The 24,613-nt window shown below is 48.2% G+C and overlaps 1 protein-coding gene across 1 annotated transcript; it reads left to right on the top strand.

The window, feature by feature from the left end:
- Positions 1-39: 39 nt before the first annotated feature.
- On the top strand, positions 40-2,959 carry Six2 (SIX homeobox 2). The gene is made up of 2 exons (XM_027418131.2): positions 40-599; positions 2,623-2,959. The coding sequence occupies exons 1-2, from the start codon at positions 40-42 to the stop codon at positions 2,957-2,959; spliced, it is 897 nt and encodes a 298-aa protein (XP_027273932.1).
- The last annotated feature ends 21,654 nt before the right edge of the window (positions 2,960-24,613 follow it).

The following is a 24,613-nucleotide window of genomic DNA, read 5'->3' as shown; positions in this document are numbered from 1 at the left end:
TGAGGGCGCGGGCGGGCGGGCGAGCGCGCAGCCGGCACCATGTCCATGCTGCCCACCTTCGGCTTCACGCAGGAGCAAGTGGCGTGCGTGTGCGAGGTGCTGCAGCAGGGCGGCAACATCGAGCGGCTGGGTCGCTTCCTGTGGTCGCTGCCCGCCTGCGAGCACCTCCACAAGAATGAAAGCGTGCTCAAGGCCAAGGCCGTGGTGGCCTTCCACAGGGGCAACTTCCGCGAGCTCTACAAAATCCTGGAGAGCCACCAATTCTCGCCGCACAACCACGCCAAGCTGCAGCAGCTGTGGCTCAAAGCGCACTACATCGAGGCGGAGAAACTGCGCGGCCGGCCCCTGGGCGCCGTGGGCAAGTACCGCGTGCGACGCAAGTTCCCGCTGCCGCGCTCCATCTGGGACGGCGAGGAGACCAGCTACTGCTTCAAGGAGAAGAGCCGCAGCGTGCTGCGCGAGTGGTACGCGCACAACCCCTACCCGTCGCCTCGGGAGAAGCGCGAGCTGGCAGAGGCCACCGGCCTCACCACCACGCAGGTCAGCAACTGGTTCAAAAACCGGCGACAGCGCGACCGGGCGGCCGAGGCCAAGGAAAGGTACGAGTAAGTAGAGCATCGGCGCCGGCTTCCCTGATCCCGAGGTTCGGGGGATGGTGTGCTCCTGGAGACCATTAAACTGGACCCGGGTCCAGGTTACGCCCGGGCGGCTCAAAACAGCACTTAGATCTTGCTGGAGACTGTGCGGCCAGGAATTTGTCTAAAGCGGGCAAAGTAGTGCATAAAGTCTCAACTAATTCCCCAGTCGCTTGTGGACTAGATTGGAAACAAAGTTTCAGAGAGCGTAGGACTGTGGGTCTGGCTCCCCTGAGAGGTAGACTTAGGCTTAGGGCCTGCTCTTCCTCGAACAACCAAAGGCATGGAGGATCAGAGATGGTTTCAGACGTCACCTCTAGGTCAAAGCGGGTTTGGGGGTTTGTTTTGTTTTTTGCGGGGTATGGGGGGCGGGATCAGAGCTGAGATTGGAACCTTCTTAGTACTATCCGGGCAATGAAGGCAATACCTGGGCAAGGATATTGACATAAGAGCTGAGGACAGGGGAGTTGGGAATTATCCCGTGTGGAAAGGACCGAGAGATGAAGGGCCCCGGGGAGGAAGTGCCAGTCGTGGGAGAGAAGACAAACTCGGAACTCTTTTCTGGCCTGCTGAATCCAGCAAGCCTTCCAGGACTTGCCAGACCCTTGACCTTTCTCTCCTCGGGTCCTACTCTCTTTGATGGGCAAGTCGGGTGTGTAAGATAAACTGAGATCTTCCCAAGCGCTGAGAGTTGTATTTCCTCTGGGAACCCAAGACTTGCCGAACTAACCTAAGCGTGGAGGCCCTTGTGACCGCCTGCAACCCGCTCGGAGCTCTAATCTCAACGAGGGAACTGGAGAGAAAGGGGCATGCGAACAGACTCTCCTTCGGGTAACTGCAAAACAAGACGCCTGGGTTAGGTGGTGTGAAGTGTGTTCAACACAGAGTTTTAATCATCCTAGTCTAGAGTGAGGGTGCTGGACAGCGGGGGAAGACGAGCAGGCTGCAGACTGGACCTGGGTATTTGGAACCTTGACGTGGGACTATCCGTGGCATTGGGGTCTCACTCGCTCAACTGCAAGCCCTGTAGATGCTCCCGCAAGAAATCAGAAAGAACAGCTGTTAGGAATCCACAAAGAGGTTTCACCCAAGATTTCAAATGCACACATCCCGGCAGGCACTGTCCACAAAAGCAGGACCGGAGGTGGGCTCTCAAGGCCCTCCATACTGGGTTCACTCTCAGGCTGGCACCGAGTGCAAGCTCTTGAACAGCTAGGGTTTCTGACTAGGCCCCAGGTGAGAGCTGCTTCTGGTTATGACAGAAAAAGCCAGGTCAGTGATAGCCACCCAGTCTTTCCTTCTAGCTTCCCTCAGGGGCTGCTTTCCACTCTGAGCTTCCAGTCCCCTGGCTAAATTTTTCAACAGGCGGCTAGAGGAAAGTCCTCCAACATCAAATCTGATCCTTATGCCCAGGCAAATAGAGCTCGCGGGGCCTGCTCAGTTTGGAATTGAGGAAAGTATTCTCAGGAGCTCTCACCCACCCACCCAAGCCTATGGGCAACCAGGAGTTTCCCTTGATCAGAGAAAGGCAAGGGGAAACGAGGCCTGTGCTTACCCAACTCCCAAGTAGGCCCCTCAGCCTGGAATCTCGGTATCTGGAGCTTCTGCCTGCCAACCTAGTTTGTCCAGATTAAGTAATTTGAAAATTCAGTCTCTACCTCATCCTCCCCCAACTCCAGACACCCTGCTTTGGTGTTTCTGCTTCAGGGAAGAAATGGGGTGGTTGACTAGGACAGAACATAGAGCAGGAAAAGTAGTGATGAGATTAAGAACATGGGCTGATTCCGGGAGGACAAGAGAAAGCCAGGGGTTGCAAACGCAGCAAAGAACCAAACGCGGGTGTCAATATGGTGGAAACGAAAACACCCTTTAGCAATCTCTGTGGCATTGAGTCCCGAGACGGGCCTCGGGCACTGGCGTCCTGAGGGGTGGCTCGGAGTGGCCTCGCTTTCCCACTGACCCCACTGCTTTGCTCCTGCGCCTGCAGGGAGAACAGCGAAAACTCCAACTCCAGCAGCCACAACCCGCTGGCTTCCTCGCTCAACGGCAGCGGCAAGTCGGTGCTAGGCAGTTCCGAAGATGAGAAGACGCCGTCGGGGACACCAGACCACTCGTCGTCCAGTCCCGCACTGCTGCTCAGCCCGCCGCCGCCCCCAGGGCTGCCCTCCCTGCACAGCCTAGGCCACCCTCCCGGCCCGAGCGCAGTACCTGTGCCAGTGCCAGTGCCGGGTGGAGGCGGCACAGACCCGCTGCAGCACCACCACAGCCTACAGGACTCCATACTCAACCCCATGTCTGCCAACCTTGTGGACCTGGGCTCCTAGAGCTCTGCTTTCCGAGCTTGGTGCGGGTACTTGAGGCGGTGCGGCAGGGCGATGGGTGCTGGAGTCCCTACAGGGTACTAGAAGACCGCCACGCCACGCAGGAGCAGCAGAAGTGGCAGGCGGGACAAAGTGGACAATTGTCTGCGGGAGGACCTTTGGGGGATTTCTTTTCAACAAGTTGCTTTTGAGATTCTTTGGAGGCCGGGACTCGGTCTTGAACCAGGCAAGGGAATAAATTATAAACCACCACCACCCCGATTTTTCTCATCTCTTCTCCCTTCTCTCCCCCTTTCTTTCCTCCACTTTGCTTTCGGGTTTCTTATTTCTCCCCTTTCCGTTTCTTTTGTCTTTCCTCTCTTGTTTTTCCTTTTTCCCCCTTTCCTTCTAAATTTCTGGAGTGATCGTGATCTCTCTCCCTCCCACCCTCTCTCCCTCTCACTTCCTCTCCCCCCCCTCCTGATTTCCTCACACCATACCCCTACTCTTTCTTCCTTCTGGTCATCTACTTGAGTCCCCTTCTTTCGCTAACTTTCTGGGAATCCATATGATGGAGGGTAGACATCTTGGGCCTTTGGTCCTCAAAGGCCTCCCCGGCCCTCCACCTCAGTGTGAGCCTAAGGTGCCAGCTTTTGGACTAATAAATGAACAAGAAAGGACCGTGCCCAGAAGAACAGTTCCATTCTCTCTCTCTCTCTCTCTCTCTCTCTCTCTCTCTCTCTCTCTCATCTCCTTCTCCTTCTCCTTCCTCTTCCTCCCTCCCCCTTTCTCTCCCTCCCTTCCTCCTTCCCTCACCCCTCCTTCCCCCCAGCTGGTTGTCCTTTTCCTCCTAGGACTGTGACCTCCATGCTCCCAGCCCACAGTGCCTCCCCAGCCACAGACTTGCCTTTTCCCTTTTATGCCCTCATGTGAATGTTCGTCTGGAGATATTTCTGCTTTTATTTTATAATAAAATTAGAAATCATAAATATATGGATATATGCCCCAAGGCTGGCGGCCTGGCGTGTAACAGAGTCTGATTTCCCTACAGTGACTGATACCCGGGGTGGGCAGTTCTGGGCAGTGATCCTGGGGCAGAGTCCTGGAAACCTGAACCGGCCTTCCTTCACAGTGTGCCTCTGGCAAGGTGAAGGGAGGGGACTGAAAACTCTGAAACCTCCTCGCATTAAGACCTTAGTCCCTTTTCTCCGCAGAGCATTCATCAGAAACAAGGACCAGACTTCCGGCTTCCACCGCAGCCACCACAGCGAACCCCCGCCTGACCACCCCAACACCCCCCACCCCCACCCCCACACACCACACCACACCACACCACCGCTGGGGTTGTTGAGGGAGTTGAGAGCCTGCGAGCAGAGGTAGTAGACGAGTTTGGAGTTGTGGGGTATGGGAGGAAAATCGGACTGGCAAGTTTTGAGTCGGAATTACTTCTCAGCATGGTCGATGTCACTAGAACCGGAGACGATAGTCTGGGCCGATTCACCCGACCACAAGCAGCGGCTGAGACCTGTGTTTCCAGAACACACCCTTGCCTAACTGTGGAGGAAACGTTTTTGAGTTCGGCAACCTGCACTGCCTGCGTACAGTGAAGGAGACGACGGAGAGCGGACCACCCGGGAGGGTCAGTGTTGAGGACACTACCAAGTGAGCGCAGTGGCTCCCAGGGGCAGGTCTAGGGGCTCCTGGGGGTGGTGCGCTGCCATTGCGGCTTTAGCTGTAAAGGAAACCTACAGTATTGTTTTCGGTCTGGAGTTCTAGCACCCTTTTATCCAACAAGTCCAGGCCGGTCCAGACAGATCCAAATCAGACAAGACTCGGTGAGGAGGAAGTTAAGGCTTTCCGTATGATTCGCAGCAGTAGCCGTGACTACAAGGGTAGTGCCTGCTCACCCTGGCTTGGAAGGGATGGAAGGAAAGAGGCATTTGCTGGGTTCTAGGACCTCTTGGAACTTTTCCTTTCTAACAAAACCAACACTTCCTGTTTCCACCATAAACTTATCAGAACTCTCTCATTTTTTTTTTTCTTAAATCAAGAGTTTCTTCGCCCATGACTCAGTTGAATGAACTAATGGGCATCACAGGTACACCGTTGTGCGGGCCTGGAGTTCAAGGGGAATACACAAACCTGGAGGCTGGATTCCTCTACCTGGGCCCACACCCAGGGCCCCTCCACTTCTGCTGCACCGAGAAAGGCCAGCCCCTCCCTGAGCGTCCTTGGCCTCTTTGGGAGTCCCTACTTTCAGGAAACTTCTCAAGTGCTCTCTGGAACTGGTTTGCTCTTGTGCAGACTGTGCAGCCCAACTTCCTCTGACTTGAGGCAAGCAGAGCTAGCAGCTACTGCCTGAAGATCTGTCTGGAGCGTTCCAAACGAAGCTAGCTGCCTGTGTCAGCCCACTTGGCCAGACTGCTTGGTGATGTCATAGCCCACACTTCTGCACAATTACTTCTCTGGATAAAGACAATCCAGTAGCCTCTGTGTTCCAAGTCGTCACTAGTCCCATGCTCACAGGGAAACAGACTGTAAATTATCACATGGAAAAGAAGACACACTTTTAACTTTGATTCTGGCCACAATTCTGGCCTCCTATATCCCATTCATTATGGATAGCACCAACGCCTATTGTGTTAGGGAAACAGTTTGCAGCAGCATCCATGTTGATTCTTACACTCAAATACAGAAGCTCTCCATACATTATCACACAAGCATTCTCCCTCCTGGATCTATGAGTGTGGGAGTGCACACGTGTGAACTCAAACACACAACACACAGGTACCTCAAACTTCATCTGCATCAGGCTTCTTTCCAAGAAACACTGAACTCCATAGCTGTCCTCTGCTGCCCCTGCCCACTAGCAGTCCCTGCAGAATGATCTGGTGACATCTGGGAAGGCCTCCATACCTAGCTACTTTGTCCCAGAGATAGAAATGACCCCAGCCTAGAGGTGATAGATGATCAAGGACCCATCAGGCACGCTCTCTAGCATCTGCCAGGGTGCCATCCCATCCCTGGTCTAAGCTCTTGAGTGTCAGTAGGGGGCAGGGGCCCAGTTCCAAGGCTGCATTCCATAAAGTGATGTCAGAGCCGTTCAATTATCTAGAGCTTCCTTCTTTCAGTCTCCCCCCCCCCACCAGCTAGCCTGGAAAATATACATTTAAACACTGTGTGTTTTGGGGGGGGCGGTTGTTACAGAAGTCCACTGCATGATTCAGTATAAGCCACTCCCAGCTGCAGCTTCCATCAGATCATGAGAACTGGACATAATATACAGATACTGACTGGTTTAAAAAACAAACAAAAATAACCAGTCTTTTCAGACTCCACAGGAAAAGATTCTTAGGGACCTTCCTCCATTCACCTCTTATAGCCACCCCCAACCCCAGCACCCAAAGAGTTTTTGCCCTGGCACCTGGGAATATCGAGTTTCCTGTGCTCTCCTGTGTCTGCTAAAGGGTGTCTTTCAATTTGTTCCTAAGTAGGTACCCACATATAAACCCACATGGCCCTGTAGTGAGAATACAAATGACGACAGCAGGATCCAGTCATAAGGGACAGCTGACAAGACCTGAAAAAAGAAACTTTGCTTTGGGATTTAAAAATCTGTGAGCCACAAAGGGTCCAGAGAGGCAAGCCCTGTCCACCCACACTGGTGACCTTCTTGGGTACTTGGGTCAGAATCTTGTGAGGGGCATCTTAAGGAAGTGGCATCCATCCCTGTCTGAGGAGCAGTTGATGGTTCCAGCTGGCACCCACAGCCACGGAAGAGTAACCAGAGCCAGGAAGATGTTCGGAGAAAACACTGGGCTTCTTGGAGAACTGCGGCCCCGCCAACCCCACCAGCAGCTTTTTGGCTCTCTGAGTGTGCAGAAGAAACTCTGGAAGACAGACACACCAAGGCTTTTGTGTTGAACGACCTGTGAGGAAGGACCAAATTGGAGTTGTCCCCATTCTGTCCCTTGGCCTTCTGAGCTGGGCTGACTAAGACCTCATGACTGTTCTGAAAGATGTGAGAAGGGCAACTGTGTGCAAGGGGATGGTGTGACTAGACATGCCTGCTGTAAGCTGAGAGAGTGATTGCATAGAGAAGAGTGCCAGTCAGAGAGCTGGAAAGTGCCCAGAGCTCAGGTGAGTCTGAAATGGGTGTGCCTCCACCAAAGAGCAATGTGCCTTGGCTGCACAGACCAACATCTCTTTTTCTCACAGCCTCCTCATCCAAACCCGTTGCAAGTTAGCCCTCACTGCTGGACCTTGTCCTCTTGGCCATCTCTCGGTGATGCAGAGGGAAGGAAGAATTCCTGTCCCAGAATTTAGGGGTGTGAGTTGCGAGCCAGGTACATCCTGGAACCAGGGCTAAGGCCGCTGTACGCGGCCCCTGGGGCGTCTCTTGTAGAAATTTCGCTGGTGTTTGTGAGTTTGGAGTTGGGAAATATGTTCTCCAGAGTAGAGGATGAAATTCTAGTGTAAAAGAGCAGATTGGGCGCCCTCCAATGGAGTCACAGCAAGACCGCGTCCCTGCCTGCTTAGGTGGTTGGTTGATGAGCAAAGGCCACCCGACACAAGGAAGAACATTTCGGGAGAAACCTTCTCTAGATGCTGCGAAGGCATGTTTTATTTTAAAATTAAAACCTTCGCCCTCGAACAGGCTAAGATGAGACCTGGAGCACCTAAGTTCCGAGGACTGCCTCGCAGGCAGAGACACTCTGACAAGTGGCCGGAACCTAGCCTTGGCCCACTACAGTCCCCAGTCGGCTTTCTAGGCACCACTTGCCTGCCCAAAATAAAGCGAATCGGGGTAGTCAGATACTATCGACATCTTCTGAGTCCGTGACCTCAGGGGAGGGAAGAGACCTTGACGTTTTGGACTGGCAGTAGAAAGCCATCGATGGCGGCCATCCCGGGAAGCCAGCTGGGCGGGGAGGACTTTACCTAGGCTTTCCCAAGTTACTAGGTTCCCACAGGCCAGTGCCTGGAATTCGGGTGCTTTCTCTGAACCCCCCGCGGGCATTCAGGCTACACCGCCCGCCCGAGGACCTGTAATGAGAGCGATGGTTAGTCCCGCATATGTGTGAGCAGCAGCGCGCGCGGGTCTTTGCGGTACCAAGTTTCTTTATTCCGGTTCACCCGGTCTTTAAACCGGGACAGATGTGGCTATCCAGGCAGGGGCTCCCTCGCCCAGGAGTTCGTTGTTGGCAGAATTAGCGAGTAACTTGTGGAGACGCTGTTCCATGGTGACTTTGTGTGCTTCGTTCTCGCTACAGCGGTACAAACACACTGTCACTGTGTGTAAGGGAAACTAAAGGCCCCAGCTAGAGAATTTGCTTGAGTGGGGCAGATTCCCAGGGCAGATTGGACATTTGAAACAGATCTTCGAGACTACAGCTCACGGTCTTCCCGGGTTATGAGCAGCCTCAGAGTGCTAGAAATTCGAGCACTGGTTCCTGAGTGGCCCGGATAGCGCGCTGATTCCGTACTGGAGGACTTAGGGCTAGCTGCAGACCGAGATGCAGCAGCGGGGTTAAAGTCAAGGGAAAGAACTTAGCTCTGCAACAACTTGGTAATTGTCAGTTTCTCGCGGAGCCCTCTAGCAGGCTGAGCTGCACCAGAGATTCCATCCACTGCTGGTTATCCGGATTAAAAATAAAACCTTGAGCCCCCTAGGTAAGCCTGACGACCTCTACCCCATTCCTTTGTGACTCCCACCTCATCCGGGCCATTATGCTGGGAAGGGAAGGGTGAAGCTAACCGGGAACCACGAGGACCACAATATGAGTTGTTGGCAGGATTCTCCTCTGCGCTGCTCTGGCCCCGGTCAGAACTGTGGCTGTCTTCCGGCAGGTGGTCCATTAAAACTGCCTTTCCATTCACACTGTTTCCACTGGGATGTGAGGAAGGCCAGCATACGGCTGGCCCATCCCGGTGTCTGAAAGCAGTCACCCATCCCCTTCTCAGCCAGCAGGGGCATTAGTGGTTCACAATCTCCCGCTCTCCCAAGTGATTCTGTCAGTTTCAAAACAGGATGTGTAGTATTTTTTTTTTTTTCTGTAGAAAACCCACCAGTGTCTCTGGAAAGCCAACAGGGGCCACTTGAACCGATGAAAGAGGTCACAAGGAAAAGAGTAAATGTAAAGAAGGGGGAAATGGGTAGGGAATGGATCCAGGAAGTAAGTGACTCCTTCCTTCCTTTTTCTGCACAGGTGTCCCCTAAGGGCGGGAGGCAGGGGAGCTGTCTATAGCTCAGGGACCTTAATGTGGTAGAGGAGGTGACCAGAGGGCTTAAGAAAACAAAAGGAGATGTTCCTAAAAGCAACATAGCATACACAGTTCCCAGAAACTATATGGAGACTTTTAGTCTGTCAGTCACCTCCTGAGCATCCTCGTGTTTGACATTCCAATTTGTATTGGTGTCTCAGTTAGGGTTACGATTGCTGTGATGAAACACCATGACCAAAGAAACTAGGGGAGGAAAGGGTTTATTTGACTTACAGTTCCACAGTACTGTTCATTATTGAAGAAAGTCAGGACAGGAACTCAAGCAGGGAATGAACCTGGCAGCAGGAGCTGATGCAGAGGCCATGGAGGGGTGCTGCTTACTGGCTTGCTCCCCATGGCTTGCTCAATCTGCTTTCTTATAGAACCAGGACACTAGGGATGATACCACCCACCATGGACTGCCCCCCCCCATCAATCACTAATTAAGAAAATGCCTTACAGCTGGATCTTATGGAGGCATTCTCTCAATGGGGGATCCCTCTTCTCAGATGGCACTAGCTTGTGTAAAGCTGAAATAAAACTAATCAGGACAATTGGGTGGGCAGGTAATTTCGACCTTATTTAACTAAGGCTCAGGGAATTCTGTGTGCTTCTCCTGAGGCAACAGGACTCATGAAGGCTCTTTATATTACATTTTTGAGGTGAATTTTGAGGAGCTACCAGATCCCTAACCAGCCCAAAGGATAAAGTTTGTACCCTTTGGGATTAGAGCAAGGGTTCAGAGAGACAGCTGCCATCTTGGTTGTCTTTCTAGGTAATGTTATCAGAACAATGGACCCATAAGACAACTAACAGGGTCACCAAAGGGAAGCTTGGGAAGTGAGTGTAACCAAGATCAAGAGCCTTGCTTTAGGCCTGTCATTTAAGGCTCTGGGCAATGAGTTGGGAACCAAGGATTTGCTTAGATGGAGAATTTTAAAACAAAGCAAAACAAAGACCCTATGTAAACCCAAAGGGCTATGGTTTCTGTTGTAATTATTTTTATAGTGATTTAGTGTGGGGTGTGTGTGTGTGCACGGAGCGCGCACGAGCATGCACACGCACATGCATGCATGCATGCTATCACACTCATGTAGAGAGAGATCAGAGAGAGCATTCAGGAGTTGGTTCTCCTTCTATTGTGTGGGTTCCAGGGATTGAACTCAGGTTGTCTGGGTTAGAGACAGGCACCTTTGTTCCATGAAACATCCTATCCTGCCAGCTGAAAGCTGTAGTTTTGTGGGTTTTCTTTTTTTTTTTCAGCTGGAGAAAATGTGCAGAGAGATGTAAGACTTTTATTTACACTAACTTGACCCTGATGTCATTATGGAGTCTATTGTACAGAAATCAAACCTCACTTTATTATTTATTCATTAATCTTTAACTTGGCAATTCCCAACCTGTGGGCCGAGACCCCTTTGGGGTGGACCGACCCTTTCACCGGGGTCACCTAAGACCACCAGAAAACACAGATATTTACATTTCAATTCATAACAGTAGCAGAATTATAGTTATGAAGTAGCGATGAAATCATTTTATGGTTGGGGGTCACTACAACATGAGGAACTGTATTAAAGGGTCTCAGCTTTAGGAAGGTTGAGAACCACTGCTTTAAGGGAATAGATAAAGCAGTCACTCTGAAGGCAAAACCTAAATAATAGTAAGAGTTCTGAGGGAGGGTCAAGGACTAGACGGAAACAAGGCTCTCTAGGGAAAGGAAGTGATGATAGGTCAGATAGATGGAGCCACATCACATCTACAGAGTTAGTCAAGGCTTGGTGAGGCAGTAGCTGTCCCCCTACCCCAAAGAACAAGGACTTGGGGTCACAAATAGTGCCACACTGCCCACAGGAAATTGTGATGTTTTAGGCACCAAACCAGACACCAAGAGACTGAAAATCTGCTGAACCCGTTAGCTGTGTCATCAGAACCTGCTTTGGGCCTGGTGTGCTCAACACAGAACCAGTTTCCAGTGTAGATTAGAGTTGAGGCTGAGGGCAGGAACAGAGACTGTGAACATGTTAGCTGGTCTACAGTGGTGCAAAGACTTTGAATGTTGGGTTTTGATCTTTTCCGAGGCTAGCTACATACAGTATAGTTCTCTTTTGTATGGATAATGCTCATGGCTAGGCCCAAGGAGCCTCAACACTCTGAAGTATGCTATGCTGTTAATCTAGGATATCTAGTAGGTTGCACATAGTAGAAACTGTCACCTTGTGATATTGTCATCTTGCAATGAGCTTCCTGGTATGTAAGACCATGGTAAACCCAAGGACATCTGTGCTGCTGCTTCTACCTTCTGTGGTTTGAATGGCAGTGGTCAGAGTCACCTAGTCCGTCATTCACTGAAGATGGAAGTGGGTTAGCCTGGGTTCCTACATGACTACACGGACTACAGCAAGCCCCCCCCCTCCAAAGAACACACTAGATTAAGGAAGACATGAACTTCTCTTGTATTTCATCCAGCATGGTTTTGGGATCTATTTGTTGCAACAACTCACATAATCCAGTTCCCAGCATCACTGGCTCAGCAGGCACCATTCACACTGGGGCACAGCAGTGTGATGAAGGCCATACCAGGTAGACAAACTCCAGTGGGGGCAGGTGATGGGCTCTGGGTCATGTTTGTAAAGTGAAAACCCCTCTTGAGCTCTTGTGCCATTCAGTGACAAAGACCACAGCAGGTAGCCAAGACCTCTAAAGAGTAAACACAGACAGAGCAAGGCTCCCTGGGAATCGGCCTACTCTCCTTCCCCATGGCTCTCCTCCCTTGTGATATATAGGGATGGGCTGGAGGAGGGAAGAGGAAAATGGGGGGAGATTAAGTGAAGCCAGCCTTTGAAACAAGAACGTGGAATTCTGATTTACCCACGCACAGTGCCCACATACACCTTTACAGCCTTGTGCCAGGAAAGAGCACTTGATGGGGAGTCCAAAGACTTGTGATTTTTACCTCTATCCTCATCTCCCTGTGGGACCTGGCACAAGTCAGCCACTCTGCAAACTTCAGTTCTTCTGATAACAGAGGAGACAATCTATCACCTCACACTCCGCAGATATGAGTGAGGAAGCTTACCCCCTTGGAAAGCAGCTTGAAGTCTTCATTAGAAAGACCCTGTGAGGGGCTGGAGAGATGGCTCAGAGGTTAGGAGCACTGACTGCTCTTCCAGAGGACCTGGGCTCAATTCCCAGCACCCACAAGGCAGCTCATAACTGTCTGTAACTCCAGTTCCAGGGGATCCAGCACAGACATACATACAGGTCAAAACACCAATGCACATAAAATTAAAAGAAAGAACGAACGCACGAAAGAAAGAAAGAGGGAATGCAGGCATGATGGAGATTTTGTTCCTCCAGCCAGTGCTCTGTGACACTCAAATCTGTCTCTTGGGAGACTCTTCTTGAGCCTATTATCTTTCAGCTGAGACTTTAAAATGTGTTTGGGAAAAACAACAACAACAACAACAACAAAAACCTCTCTAGAGCCAGTTAGATGGCTGAGCGGGTAACGGGGTTTGCTGTACAACCCTAAGTTCAATCTTCAGAACCCCATAAAGGTGGGAGGAGAGAGCTGCCTCTCTAAATCGACCTCTGACTTCCACACATGCACCATGGGTTGTGCGAGCCTCACACACATCATACACATGTACAATAACACCAATTAATAAATGATTTGTCAAAACTCTAGTAAAAAGGGCAAAAATGATTAACTCTAAAAACCTAGTGAAAATGGGGGTGGATTATCATAACCAAATTTTCCAGAACTTTTGAATGCTAAAAGCACACAGCAACCACAGGAACAGGTATTCTTAGTAACATTAGCAAGCTTTCCTGCAGTTTAACTTATGCCAGTCCCATCTCCCACTTACCCAATGAGCAGTAGTCCTAAAAATGAACAACCCACCTTTGAAGTCGCAGTGCAGGAGGGAGCAGCTTGTACCACCATTGCAAAGTGCCTTTAGTTGATCTGTCTGCCTCCTCCTGGGAACTCAGCCCTAAAGATGCCTCTTTTTCATGCCTTCTTGACAAGAACTTGTGAGTGTCAAAGTGACAAAGTCAAATTGTCAAGAACTATTTATCCTGCCTGGTCTACAAGAGCTAGTTCCAAGACAGCTTCCAAAGCCACAGAGAAACCCTGTCTTGAAAAACAAACAAACAAACAAACAAACAAACAAACAAAAAAGAACTACTTATCAAAAACTTCTGCAGGCAAATTGCTTTAATTTCTGCTGTCTGGGGCCCTTGAGTAACAATTGGGCAAACAACAGAAGAACCAAAAAACTTGGGCAGCAAGGTTTGGAGAATGTAGGTTTTGAAAAGCTACAAAGTTCTTAGTAGCCTGGAAGACCATGTGTATGCCCAGAGAGCGCTTTAGTAGACCTTAAGGTTGTGCAAAAGAACAATTGGAAGGCTGAAGCAGGGTTATCAGATTTCTAGCTGAGTGTTGGAGACACACCTCACAGGCACCCAGAATTCCTCTTCAAAGACACAGCCTCCTGGTTCCAAGTGTTTAAGGAAATACCTGTCTCATCATTAGCTGACTTGTAAACTTAATGGAGCAGATTTCAATGACAAGAATATAGACTAGCTCAGAAAGGTGGCAAACCAAACAAACTGCAACTATAGCAGACAGAAGAGCCAGGGTCTAATATCTGATGTCCAGGTTTGTCATGGTGTAATAATGTTCCATTTTCAACCAAAAATTATGAGGCACATAAAGAAACAATGTATATTCCTGTACTGGCTAGTTTTATGTCAACTTGACACAAGTTAGAATCATCTGAGAGCAAAGAGCCCCAGTAGAGAGAATGCCTCCATTAGATGGGGTTATGGACAAGCCTGTAGGACGGTTACTTAATTAGTGATTGATGGGGGAGGGTCTAGTCCACTGTGGGTGGTGCCATCCTTGGGCTGGTGGTTCTGGGTTCTATAAGAAAGCAGGCTGAGCAAATCATGGGGAACAAGCCAGTAAGCAGCACCCCTCCATGGCCTCTATATCAGCTCCTGCCTCCAGGTTCCTGCCTTGTTTCAGTTCCTGTCCTGATGTCCTTCAGTGATGACAGCAGTATGGAAGTATAAGCCCAATAAACCTGTTCCTCTTTAACTTGCTCTTGGGTCATGGTATTTCACCATAGCAATAGAAACCCTAGGACAGTCACATAAACAGGAAAATAAGATCCACAGAAACTGTCCCTGAAGAGACCCAGACACTGAAACTGGTAGACAAGGACTTTGAGATCAGTTCAAATAACTAAAGTGATGGAAATTGTTACAATGATCTCACCAAACTGAAAACATCAGGAGCCAGGTGATGGTGCACGCCTTTAATCCCAGCACTTGGGAGGCAGAGGCAGGAGAACTCTGTGAGTTCAAGGTCAGCCTGGTCTACAGAGATAGTTCCAGGACAGATTCCAAAGCTACACAGAGAAACCCTGTCTCAAAAAACCAAGAAAAAAAATCAGGAAAGAAACAGAAACTCTGAAAAGGACCTAGACAGAAACTCTAAGGTTAAAAAGTACAGAGTAACTGAAATGTAAAACTCACTACACGGGCGCTACAGAGATTTGAACTGTCATTTAAAAAAAATCAACAAGACTGGGGATTAAGCCAATTGCTGATATGCAGGCTGAAACAAACAAAACAAAAAAGAGGAAACTGAACAGAATTTAGGAGAGCTATGGGAAACCCTCAAACACATAATAAAGTCCCCAATAAATCTACATGTCCAAGAGGCTATGTGAATGCCACATAGGAAAATTTCGAGAGATGCATGCTAATATTAAACAAAGCCACAGGAGACAAAGAGATACATCAAGAGTGGAGCATGGCATGTCTAGAACAAAGGACCACCAAGGAGGATTAATAGGAAGGTGGTACTTGAGCTGAAAGAAAGAGAGTGCGTGTTGCCCCACTGAGATTCTGTGTCAGACGCATCATCCTTCTAAAACCACAGAAGAAACCAAGACATTCCCAGATGTAGTGAATTTCAATAGCAAAGAAGAGCTTCCGTTTTAGAGTGAAGTGTTGTACAAAGCCACGACCCTCTCCTCAGTATTTGTAGAGAGTCAGTGGTACTATCCACAGCAACTAGTTAGCACTCACTCCTCTTTTCTGAACTACTCATTTCTAAGGCAAAATAAAAGCAAAAACAGGCCAAAATTGGGAGAGACTGACTTCCGGGCTCTGTTCCCAGAGTCTCAACAGGCCCTGCAAGGACCCTGGAAAAAGCCATATTATTTATCTGGGTTTTTTGTTTGTTTGTTTTGTTTTGTTTTTTCCAGTTGAGAAGCTGTTTTATATAGGTGAGGTATCTTCTGAGGCTGCTTTGGAGGATGATTGTCCTGGATCCCCTGGTTTGTGGGCCCCTTTTTTTGTTCACACTTGATAATCATACATTTTTATCAAGGTCAGATATGTATGGAAAGGAAAGCCCAAATAACTTCCATTTAGTAATTAAATAATCTCAGTCGGTTTTGCACTTTGTTCATAAAGACATGCCAGATACCAGAAGGCAGGAAAATGATGAAGAAAAGAATGTGGAGACGGGGGGGGGGGGGTTAATAAGGACTTGAAGGGACTAGGACAAAAGATAAGATGAAATCAAGATCCAATGGGAAGAGGAAGAAGGATGAGCCAATGAAATAAAAGGAAAGAAAGGGTATGAGAAGAGGGGACGCACTGGAAGATTGGAAGCCCAGGGAAGCCTGGATGCATCTCCAGGCAGCTCTCAGTTTCCTCAAATTGAGAGGTGCCACATTTTCTATACCATGGAGAAGTTGCAAAGAAATGGCATTTTCTTTTGCACTGTCAAGTATAGAGTTTGATGTAAGAGGTTGACTCTTGTGGTAGGATAGGGTCCTGGCCCTCGGAGCCCCAGCTTTATTCCTCTGTACTCTTCATTGCTCACATTATCCTGTGAGCTTCAGGGACAAACCCATTTCCCTACAATAAATGCTACCCTGTTCTCAGAACATAGCTAACCCTTTACTAGAACTTGTAAAAGGGTTTTGCTCAAATTTACTCTTCTTAATGGTCTCTGCTCTGTGTGTTTAGTTCTGGGCCCCTCTAGTTCCATCACTTAATCTAGATCCCTGCAACTGACCAGGTCGATGTCTTGGTTTAATTGTCCATTGAGACTTCTACTATTTCCTGGTGAAGTCCCTTGATTTGGGAAGAAGCCAGGTCTAGTATCCTGCCAGGAGTGTTTACAGTAAACACTGTCTTTCCTCTCTTGTCCCAAAGTGTGCCATCAATGCAGTCACACCTCTCTTGTCACAGTTTGCTAAAATGATGTTTGTGCAACCCAAGTTTATATATTTAGGGTTTATAGGGCTGTGGTTTAGGTTCCTTGACTCACAGAGAAAGTGTGGGACTAATACACCTAGCTCTAGCAAAGGAAGACAAGACTTCTGTCTCCCTCTGCTTGGAGTGAGTAATGAGACTATGATCTGGAAGTGCTACAGCCACTGGCCACTTTGACACCATGTGGGATCCTGAGGGCAGGGACAATACCCATGAATCCCAGAGAAACTGAGCTGGAGCCATGATAAGCTGCTCTTGAAGGTTGTCCTACTTCTGAATGTATTTATATCTGCGACGAAGAATTTCTTCGTTATTGGAAATTGTGTTGCTTGGGACCAAGAACATGCTACGAACACTTGGTTCCACTGACTTTCATTCTTGTGGGATTCCATCATGGTTTGAACATGAAATACATCCCACAGTCTCATGTATTTGAAAACCTGATCCCTAGCTGTTGTCATTGTTTGGTGAAGTCGTGAGCCTTTGTCTATCACACCTCACTTAGCAGGAGTGAGTTGCTGAGGACGGCTTTTGAAGAATCTAGCTGTTTCTGGTCTGCCTGGGGCTCTCTGCTTCTTGGTCCAGGCCATATAAAGTATCATGTGAAGTCATTGGTATAAGATAAAGCCACCTTTCACCAGGCACTACTGTCACAAGAACTTCCTGGCCTGGACTGAAACTATGAGCCAAAATCAAACTTCCCTTCCTAAGTTGTCACTGTCAGGTGTCAAATGGTAGGGCAATGAGAAAGTAACTAGTACAGACCCTACAGGCCTTTGACAAACGCTCCCTTCTATTAAAGGGGGGAGCTCATTGGACCCAGGCTGCCCATCTGAAGATGCTCTGTACAAATACCAATGGTGAGCAGGGGGTATTGTCCTAGAATAAATACATTTTCATCTCTGATCCCTGTCAGTTTCGCAAGACTGAAACTTTCCTACTGAGTGTTCCTTCAGCCACAGCCACTATTTATAAAAATGCCTCCTGCTTCTGGAATGTGCTGTCATCAGACACCATATGACAAGTAATCCTACCAGGGGAGAAGTGGGGGGGCAGTGCTTCTCAATGAAGACTTGGACAACCTAAACATGTATGTGTTTTGTTTCTCGATAACTGAGTGGAAAGGGCGATTTTCTGAATTAGGGATGTGTGAGTCAGTGTTTGCTGAGATAGATGTGATAAAGACAGGAGGTGCTCCACAATGCAACTGGCATGCACAGCAGTCAGACTTAGGCCCTTCAAAGATAAGCTGGGAAAGATGGCCTTCATCCTCAGTACAGCATGATAACTGACAGCTGCAGCTAAAGGCTGAGAGGGAGAAGAACTGGGACTTTGAAAGTAAAAAGATGAAGAGGCCCATAGTACCTGGGAAGGAAGAGAATAAAAGAAATAAGTCCACTGGGCACAATGGCACATACCTTTAATCCCAGCACTGCAGGCAGAGGAGGGCCTATCTTTAAGATCAAGGCCAGCCTGGTCTACAGAGTGAGTTCCAGGGCAATAGAGAAACCCTGTCTCAGAAACAGGGGGCTGGAGAGATGTCTCTGAGGGTAAGAGCACTGGTTGCTCTTTCAGAGGTCCTGAGTTCAATTCCCAGCAACCACATGGTAGCTCACAACCATCTATAATTAGATCTGGTGCCCTCTTCTGACCTACAGGCACACAAGCAGGCAGAACACCATATATATAAGTAAATATTCCTAGTCGGGCTGTGATGGTTTACATCTTTAATCCCAGCATTGGGGAGGCAGAGCCAGGCAGACCTCTACAGAGTGAGTTTCAGGACAGGCTCCAAAGCTACATAGAGAAAACCTGTCTTGAAAACAATAACAACAAACAAACAAAACAACAACAAAAACCAACTACATGTCCATATTCAAAGGGTACAGTCTCTCCTCCTGGAACCCTGCAGCCTTTTTATGTGTGTGGTTTGCATTGCTTTTCTCAATGTTTACCTGTCCTGCACGATTAAGTCTGAGTATTCCTATTTCACAAAAGTACTAAAAAATTACATTTCTGAGTTCAAAGTATTGCTTAAGGCAGTGGAGTGACTTAGCTGAAAACAATGTCTCTCCTAGCACCCTGTACTGGTTGGTTTTATGTCAACTTAACACAGCTAGAATCATCAGAGAGGAAAGAGCCTCAATTGAGGAAACGCCTCCAGGAGACCCAGCTGTAAGGCATTTTCTTAATTAGTGATAGGAAGGGCCCAGTTCTTTGTAGGTGGTGCCACCCCTGGGCTGGTGGTCCTGGGTTCTATAACAAAGCAGGCTGAGCAAGCCAAGGGAAGCAAACCAGTAAATAGCACTCCCTCCATGGCCTTTGCATCAGCTTCTGCTTTCAGGATCCTCCCCTGTCTTGACTTCCCTCAGTGATGAACAGCAATACAGAAGTGTAAGCCAAATAAACCCTTTTCTCCCCAGCTTGCTTTTAGGTAATGGTATTTCCTTGCAACAACGGAAATCCCAACTAAGGCAGAGCCCATGAGAGCTTATCAGAAAAAAGGAAGTCACAGCGTAGCTTGTGCTTCGGAAGGAGGACTGCTTCCAACCACATAAATGCCTAAATGGATTTGTCTGGGTCCAGGATTCCAGATCTATTCCCACTTTCAGCTCAGGCTTTTCTGTGGCTGAGATACTGGGAGCAGACTGACTCCACCCCCTCCCAGCTGGTAGACTTTGTCCAGAACTATTATGTCATAAGTGACCTGTAAGGCGGTGGTCAGATTACTAGGTCTGTGAATGGTGTCATGCTCTTATAGGGAGTTGAGGATCAAGAGCATGATCTAAGCCAGGCATGGTGGCACTTGACAGAAATCACAGCACCCGAGAGGCTGAGGCTGAAGGATTGAAACTTCAAGACCAGCCTGGTCTCACAGCAAGTACCAGATTAACTTGGACTACTTGTCAAGACCCCCTCCCTCCATTACTCCACAGAAGGAGGAGGCAGAGGAAGAGGAGAAGGAGGAGAGGGAGGGGGAGGAGAAGGAGAAGGAAAGAAGGAGAAGGAGAAGGAGAAGGAGAAGGAGAAGGAGAAGGAGAAGGAGAAGGAGAAGAAGAAGAAGAAGAAGAAGAAGAAGAAGAAGAAGAAGAAGAAGAAGAAGAAGAAGAAGAAGAAGAAGAAAACTTTTTACAGCCCATGACTACAAATTCAGACAAGTGACTAGCTGCCTGGAGGGAGATGGTAATGTAGGTTACTAGGCCAGGAGTGAATCATGAAGGCACAGGTATGCCCAGTTGTTGTTTGAAGACATTGACTAGTCAAGGCACTCAGTGCGATTCGACTGCACAAAGCCAGTAGAGCCTATATAATGGATGCACCAAGTATCAAGCCCAATGCCACTTTGCAAGTGTGTGTGTGTGTGTGTGTGTGGCATGGGTCTGGCCTGAGTAATAGGAAGGGTTTTGGAAAGAGTCTCCATCCCTGCTCTATGGGACATTGTAGGCAAAAGGGTGCTTAGAGAGAGGGACATCATAGGACCGGAGAAGGTCCAAGCAACAGGAACAAGAGGGAAATTGCCTGTCCCTGTGCACAGGTTTCATGCTGGCACTGGTTCAAATGTTAGGATGAAGCCCTGATTGGCTTCAGGGAAAATTGTACTACTCTCCATTGGACATCTTATGGTACTTTGTAAATAATTCTCCATATCTTTTCAAGTCAGGGTCTCACTATGTAGCTCTGCTGTCCTGGAACTCACAGTGTAGACCAGGCTGGCCTCAAACTTACCTGCCTCTACTCCCAAGTGCTGGGATTAAAGGCATATACCACCATGCCCTGCTCAATTCTACTTTTAAAACATGTCTATCTTTTCTACAATACAAACAGTAAAAACCCTTATTTGCTGTTTATATCTTTAGTGTTAAGCATAACACATACATACAAATAGCACATGCTCAATATATACTAGAAAGACAGACATGGTCTCCAAAGGTTTTTGTTCATATGCTGCATTAGGGGAAAGTTTTACAATGTTCTACATGCCTATTTTCTTTATAAAAATCTCTGTGTATGAGCACTCAGACAAATTTGCATCCTTGTGTGCAGACATGCACATGCCATGGCGCCTGTGTGGAGGTCAGAGGACAACCACTAGTGTCGGTCCCCACCTTCTACTTTATTTGTGATAACATCTTTGCAGCTTGCAGCTATGTGTATGTGTACATTATGGCAGCTGTCTCACAAGCTTCTGTCTCTGCCTCCCACCCAACCACAGGGTGCTGGGGTTACAAGTGAGTACTATTATGTAAGGCTTTATGTGGGTTTCTACCATAGGCCCTGGGGTTATAAATCCAACTTCTCGAACTTAAATAACAAGTACCTTACTCTCTAAGCCATCTCAGCCCTGTATTTTCTTCTCTTGAAATAAGAGCTCACCAGCTGGGCAACGATGGCTCATGCCTTTAATCCCAGTACTCTAGAGGCAGAGGCAAGATGATCTCTGTGAGTTCAAGGCCAACCTGGTCTACAGAGCTAGTTCCAAGACAGCCAAGACTACAGAAAGAAACTCTGTCTTAAAAAAACAAACAAACAAAAAGGATTTATCGATGCTGGAACGATCCATGGCCTAGTGGTTAAGACCATTTGCTGCTTTCCTAAAGGACCTGGGTTCAGTTCCCAGCATCCACCTCAGTGGCTCTCACCTGCTTCTAACTCCAGCTCCAGGAGATTTGACACCCTCAAGCCTCCAGGAGCACTTGCACATAAATTCACCCAGGCACACACACATGTATCAATAAAAATAAATAAATGAATGAGTAAATAGAATTTTTAAAAGAAGATATTTTATTGTTGGCATTGCTATTGTGGTTTAATGAGACAAGGCTCACTCTGTAACCCAGGCTACAGCTTTGCTGTCACTTGTTACCCCAAGTTCATTTTATAGCTTGAGTCTTGGCTCTTAGGTATTTATCGAGGCTGCCAATGGGCTTAACAAAGAGTGTATTTTCATTTTGTCTTGTGGCCACACTGGTGATGGAGCCCAGCACCTCACACGACCTATACCTCCAGGCTAATAAAGAGATTTGAACAGATAAGAGAAACTAGATTTAGCAAATGCACAGCTTCAAGAAGATACAGAAGGGGCTGGAGAGATGGCTCAGGGGTTAAGAACACTGCGCATTCTTCCAGAGGTCCCGAGTTCAATTCCCAGCAACCACATGGTGGCTCCCAGCCATCTGTAATGTAGTCTGGTGCCCTCTTCTGGACTGCAGGGATACATGCAGGCAGAACACTGTATACATAATAAATAAATAAATAAATAAATAAATAAATCTTTAAAGAAGATACAGAAAATAGAATTCTCATTAAACAGCATGGCTTCAAAACAAAGTGGCAGTTATCCCCCTTGTCACAAGAGATGAAATTTATCTTCTTTTTCTTCCAGTTTGGGCAGGGCTTTGAGTGTTTGGACAAATAAATTACAGTTGGCCGCCAGGTATTGGTGGCTCACGCCTTTAATCCCAGCACTCTGGAGGCAGAGGCAGGTGGATCTCTGTGAGTTCGAGACCAGCCTGGTCTACAAGAGCTAGTTCCAGGACAGCCTCCAAAGCCACAGAGAAACCTGTCTCAAAAAACCAAACCAAAACAAAAAAGTTACAGTTGACCATGGTGCTACAAGACTTCTAAGGTTAGATCATAAAGGGCCATGTAGCTTCCACGTATTTGGTGGCATGCTAATTCAAGGAGCTGAGTTACCAGGCGACCCTTAAGTCTCAACCCTGGAAAGGTCAAGTAGAGCTGATCCCATGTCCCATCCAGCTTTTCAGCCCCTCACCAAGATGCTAGGCAGGCAAGTGTCCTGGTATCTTTTCTGTTCTGCCAGCCACTCCCCAAATAACCACACAGAGACTTGATTATAAATGCTTGGCCATAGCTTAGGCTTGTTTTCAGCTAGCTCTTATAACTTAAATTAACTCACTTCTATCCATCTGTGTACTGCCCCGAGGCTGATTTACCTCATGTATAAACTTCTCATGTTGCTTCTTCCATGAGTAGCTGCAACTCTGAGACTCCTCTTCCTCCTTCCTGGATTCTCTTAGTCTGGTTCTCCCACCTAACCTTGTCCTGCCTAGCTGTAAGTCAGTCAGCTTCCTTATTAAACCAGTGACCATGACATATATTCACACATTGTAAAGGAGTATTCCACAAGCAAGAGACAGCTTCTTGGACCCTCTGCCAGCCCACTAGCCAAGTAAATGCCACCACATGGCCTTTGTTGATGCTACACGGAACAGAGGACTCGGCCAGGCAAGAGAGCCCTTAATTTCTATTGCACCAATGTGTGAGCTGGAGGTCTGCAGGTGTTTGAAGTCACTGAACTGAGGGTAGCTTGCTACTCACCTGTGGATAGCCAGACAAAAGCAACATTTTTCTTAAAATCGGAGGTTGCAGAAAGTAGAACAGGCATGCTAGTGCATGCCTGGAAGCTCAACACTTGAACTTCGAAGGCAAGAGGATTTCTAGGGGTTCAAGGCCAATTCGGTTTCATAGTGAGTTCCGGACTAGCCTGAGCCACAGTGCGAGACCCTGTTTCAAATAATGAACAGGAACGATTGTATCCAGCAAGTCATAGTTTCTTGGCCAGTTGTGTTTTGGGGTGCCGAGATCAAACCTGGGGCCTTGGGCTAGTGTGTGCTATATAGCCAAATATTTCACTGTGCCAGTATCCAATAAAAACTGAGTGTGCGCAGAATAAGGTTTGCTGGGAGGCACAGTATGGGGTTATAGGAGTGCAGCTCAGGGGTAGAGTGAATGCCCAGCAGAGACCAGTTCCTTCCTCATCACAGAGAGGGAAGGGAGGGAGCTTGCAGGGGTTGTTTGTGACGCTCGCATAAAGATATAGAAATAATGAGAGTCTGGGTCCCCACTCCACTCTCCCAGACTCTCATTATAAGTTACATAAAGTAACTTATATAAAGTTACTTTACATAAGAATCTCATTCTGGGTTTGCAAAAGAGCATCTCCAGTCTCCTGCGATGAGGCACGGAAGGTAAAGTGATGGTGCCACCTGCTGGACAATCAGAGGCTTGACTTCGCTCCGCTTGGAAGTTCTGTTCCTAAAACAGCTGAACTCTCCCGAGGACAAAAATCTGCAGGAGGGCTGCGATCAGACCCAGAGGAAACCACTGTCCTGCTTACCCATATTCCTACAACTCTTGCAAGCCTATGCTTTTTTTTTTTTTTCTTGGCAGGGGGCGGTTCTCAGAATTGAAATCGACAAGTCTAACGATCCTTCCCAGCGGACTGGGATCCCACGAGGACCCACCCTCCAAGTCCCTTACAAAGACAGGAGGGGAGGAGAGGTGGCATGCTAACCCACTCCTCCAGCTTCCCCGGCTTCCCAAAGGAAGAGGCACGTGACAGAGATGGACGGACATTTCTATCCCATACCGACAGTGACGAATCCCTTAGGACCCCACTCTGCGCGAACCGCATCTGAAAGCCTCCGTAATGACCCAGTAATGGAGCAGACACAACTCTGAAAAGGCTCCCTCCTTCAGGGATCATTAGCGAGCTATTAAGGTATCTAATTATTTCCTAGTGCTAATAAAGGTGCCAATAAGCAGACCAAGTTTTCTCATTTTTATGGAGGTAATTAGAAGGCCAATTATTTTTTATGTACACAAAGGAGGGAAACCTTAGCCGCTGCCTCTGCAGCTGTATCCGAGCCTGCATTTCTGACAGGAGCAACAGACTAACACGCCATTATTTAAGGATGACTGGGGCTGGACCACAGTCTACCTCAGATCTGGGGGGCAGAAGGGGCACGTAGGCATTCCCAGTAAGTGACCCCGAACCCTACTGCAGAAATTGTATCCCATTTGCCTCTAAGGTGAGCTACACAACCGAGTCCCAAGAGGCTTAAGCAGGTATACACTCCTGAGCCCCGGCCAGGGTTTCCTGGATTGGTATTTGGGAGATAATTTTCATTTCCGATAGATGACGGTAACCCACCTGGTTCTGGAACCTCGCTTTGAGAAGCCCTGTTCTAAAACAGGAATGTACTGACCTTGATGCTACCAGGTGCTGTATTCCCCCACCAGAAGAGTCCCCAATAGAATTCCAAAGGTGCTTTCCTTGGGGGTGAAGGGAACTTACATCATCATGTTCAA

This window comes from Cricetulus griseus, chromosome 5 (genome assembly GCF_003668045.3).
Source record: "Cricetulus griseus strain 17A/GY chromosome 5, alternate assembly CriGri-PICRH-1.0, whole genome shotgun sequence".
In the NCBI taxonomy this organism is placed as follows: domain Eukaryota; kingdom Metazoa; phylum Chordata; class Mammalia; order Rodentia; family Cricetidae; genus Cricetulus; species Cricetulus griseus.
Note: the sequence above shows the minus strand (reverse complement) of the source record. Positions and strands in the feature narration are given on the sequence as shown.

What these genes read in the sequence shown, in the direction of transcription:
- Six2 (XM_027418131.2), top strand. Translation starts at nt 40, where the DNA reads ATGTCCATGCTGCCCACCTTCGGCTTCACGCAGGAGCAAGTGGCGTGC. An exon ending in GCGGCCGAGGCCAAGGAAAG is followed by an intron (nt 600 to 2,622) that starts GTACGAGTAAGT and finishes CTGCGCCTGCAG; the next exon opens with GGAGAACAGCGAAAACTCCA.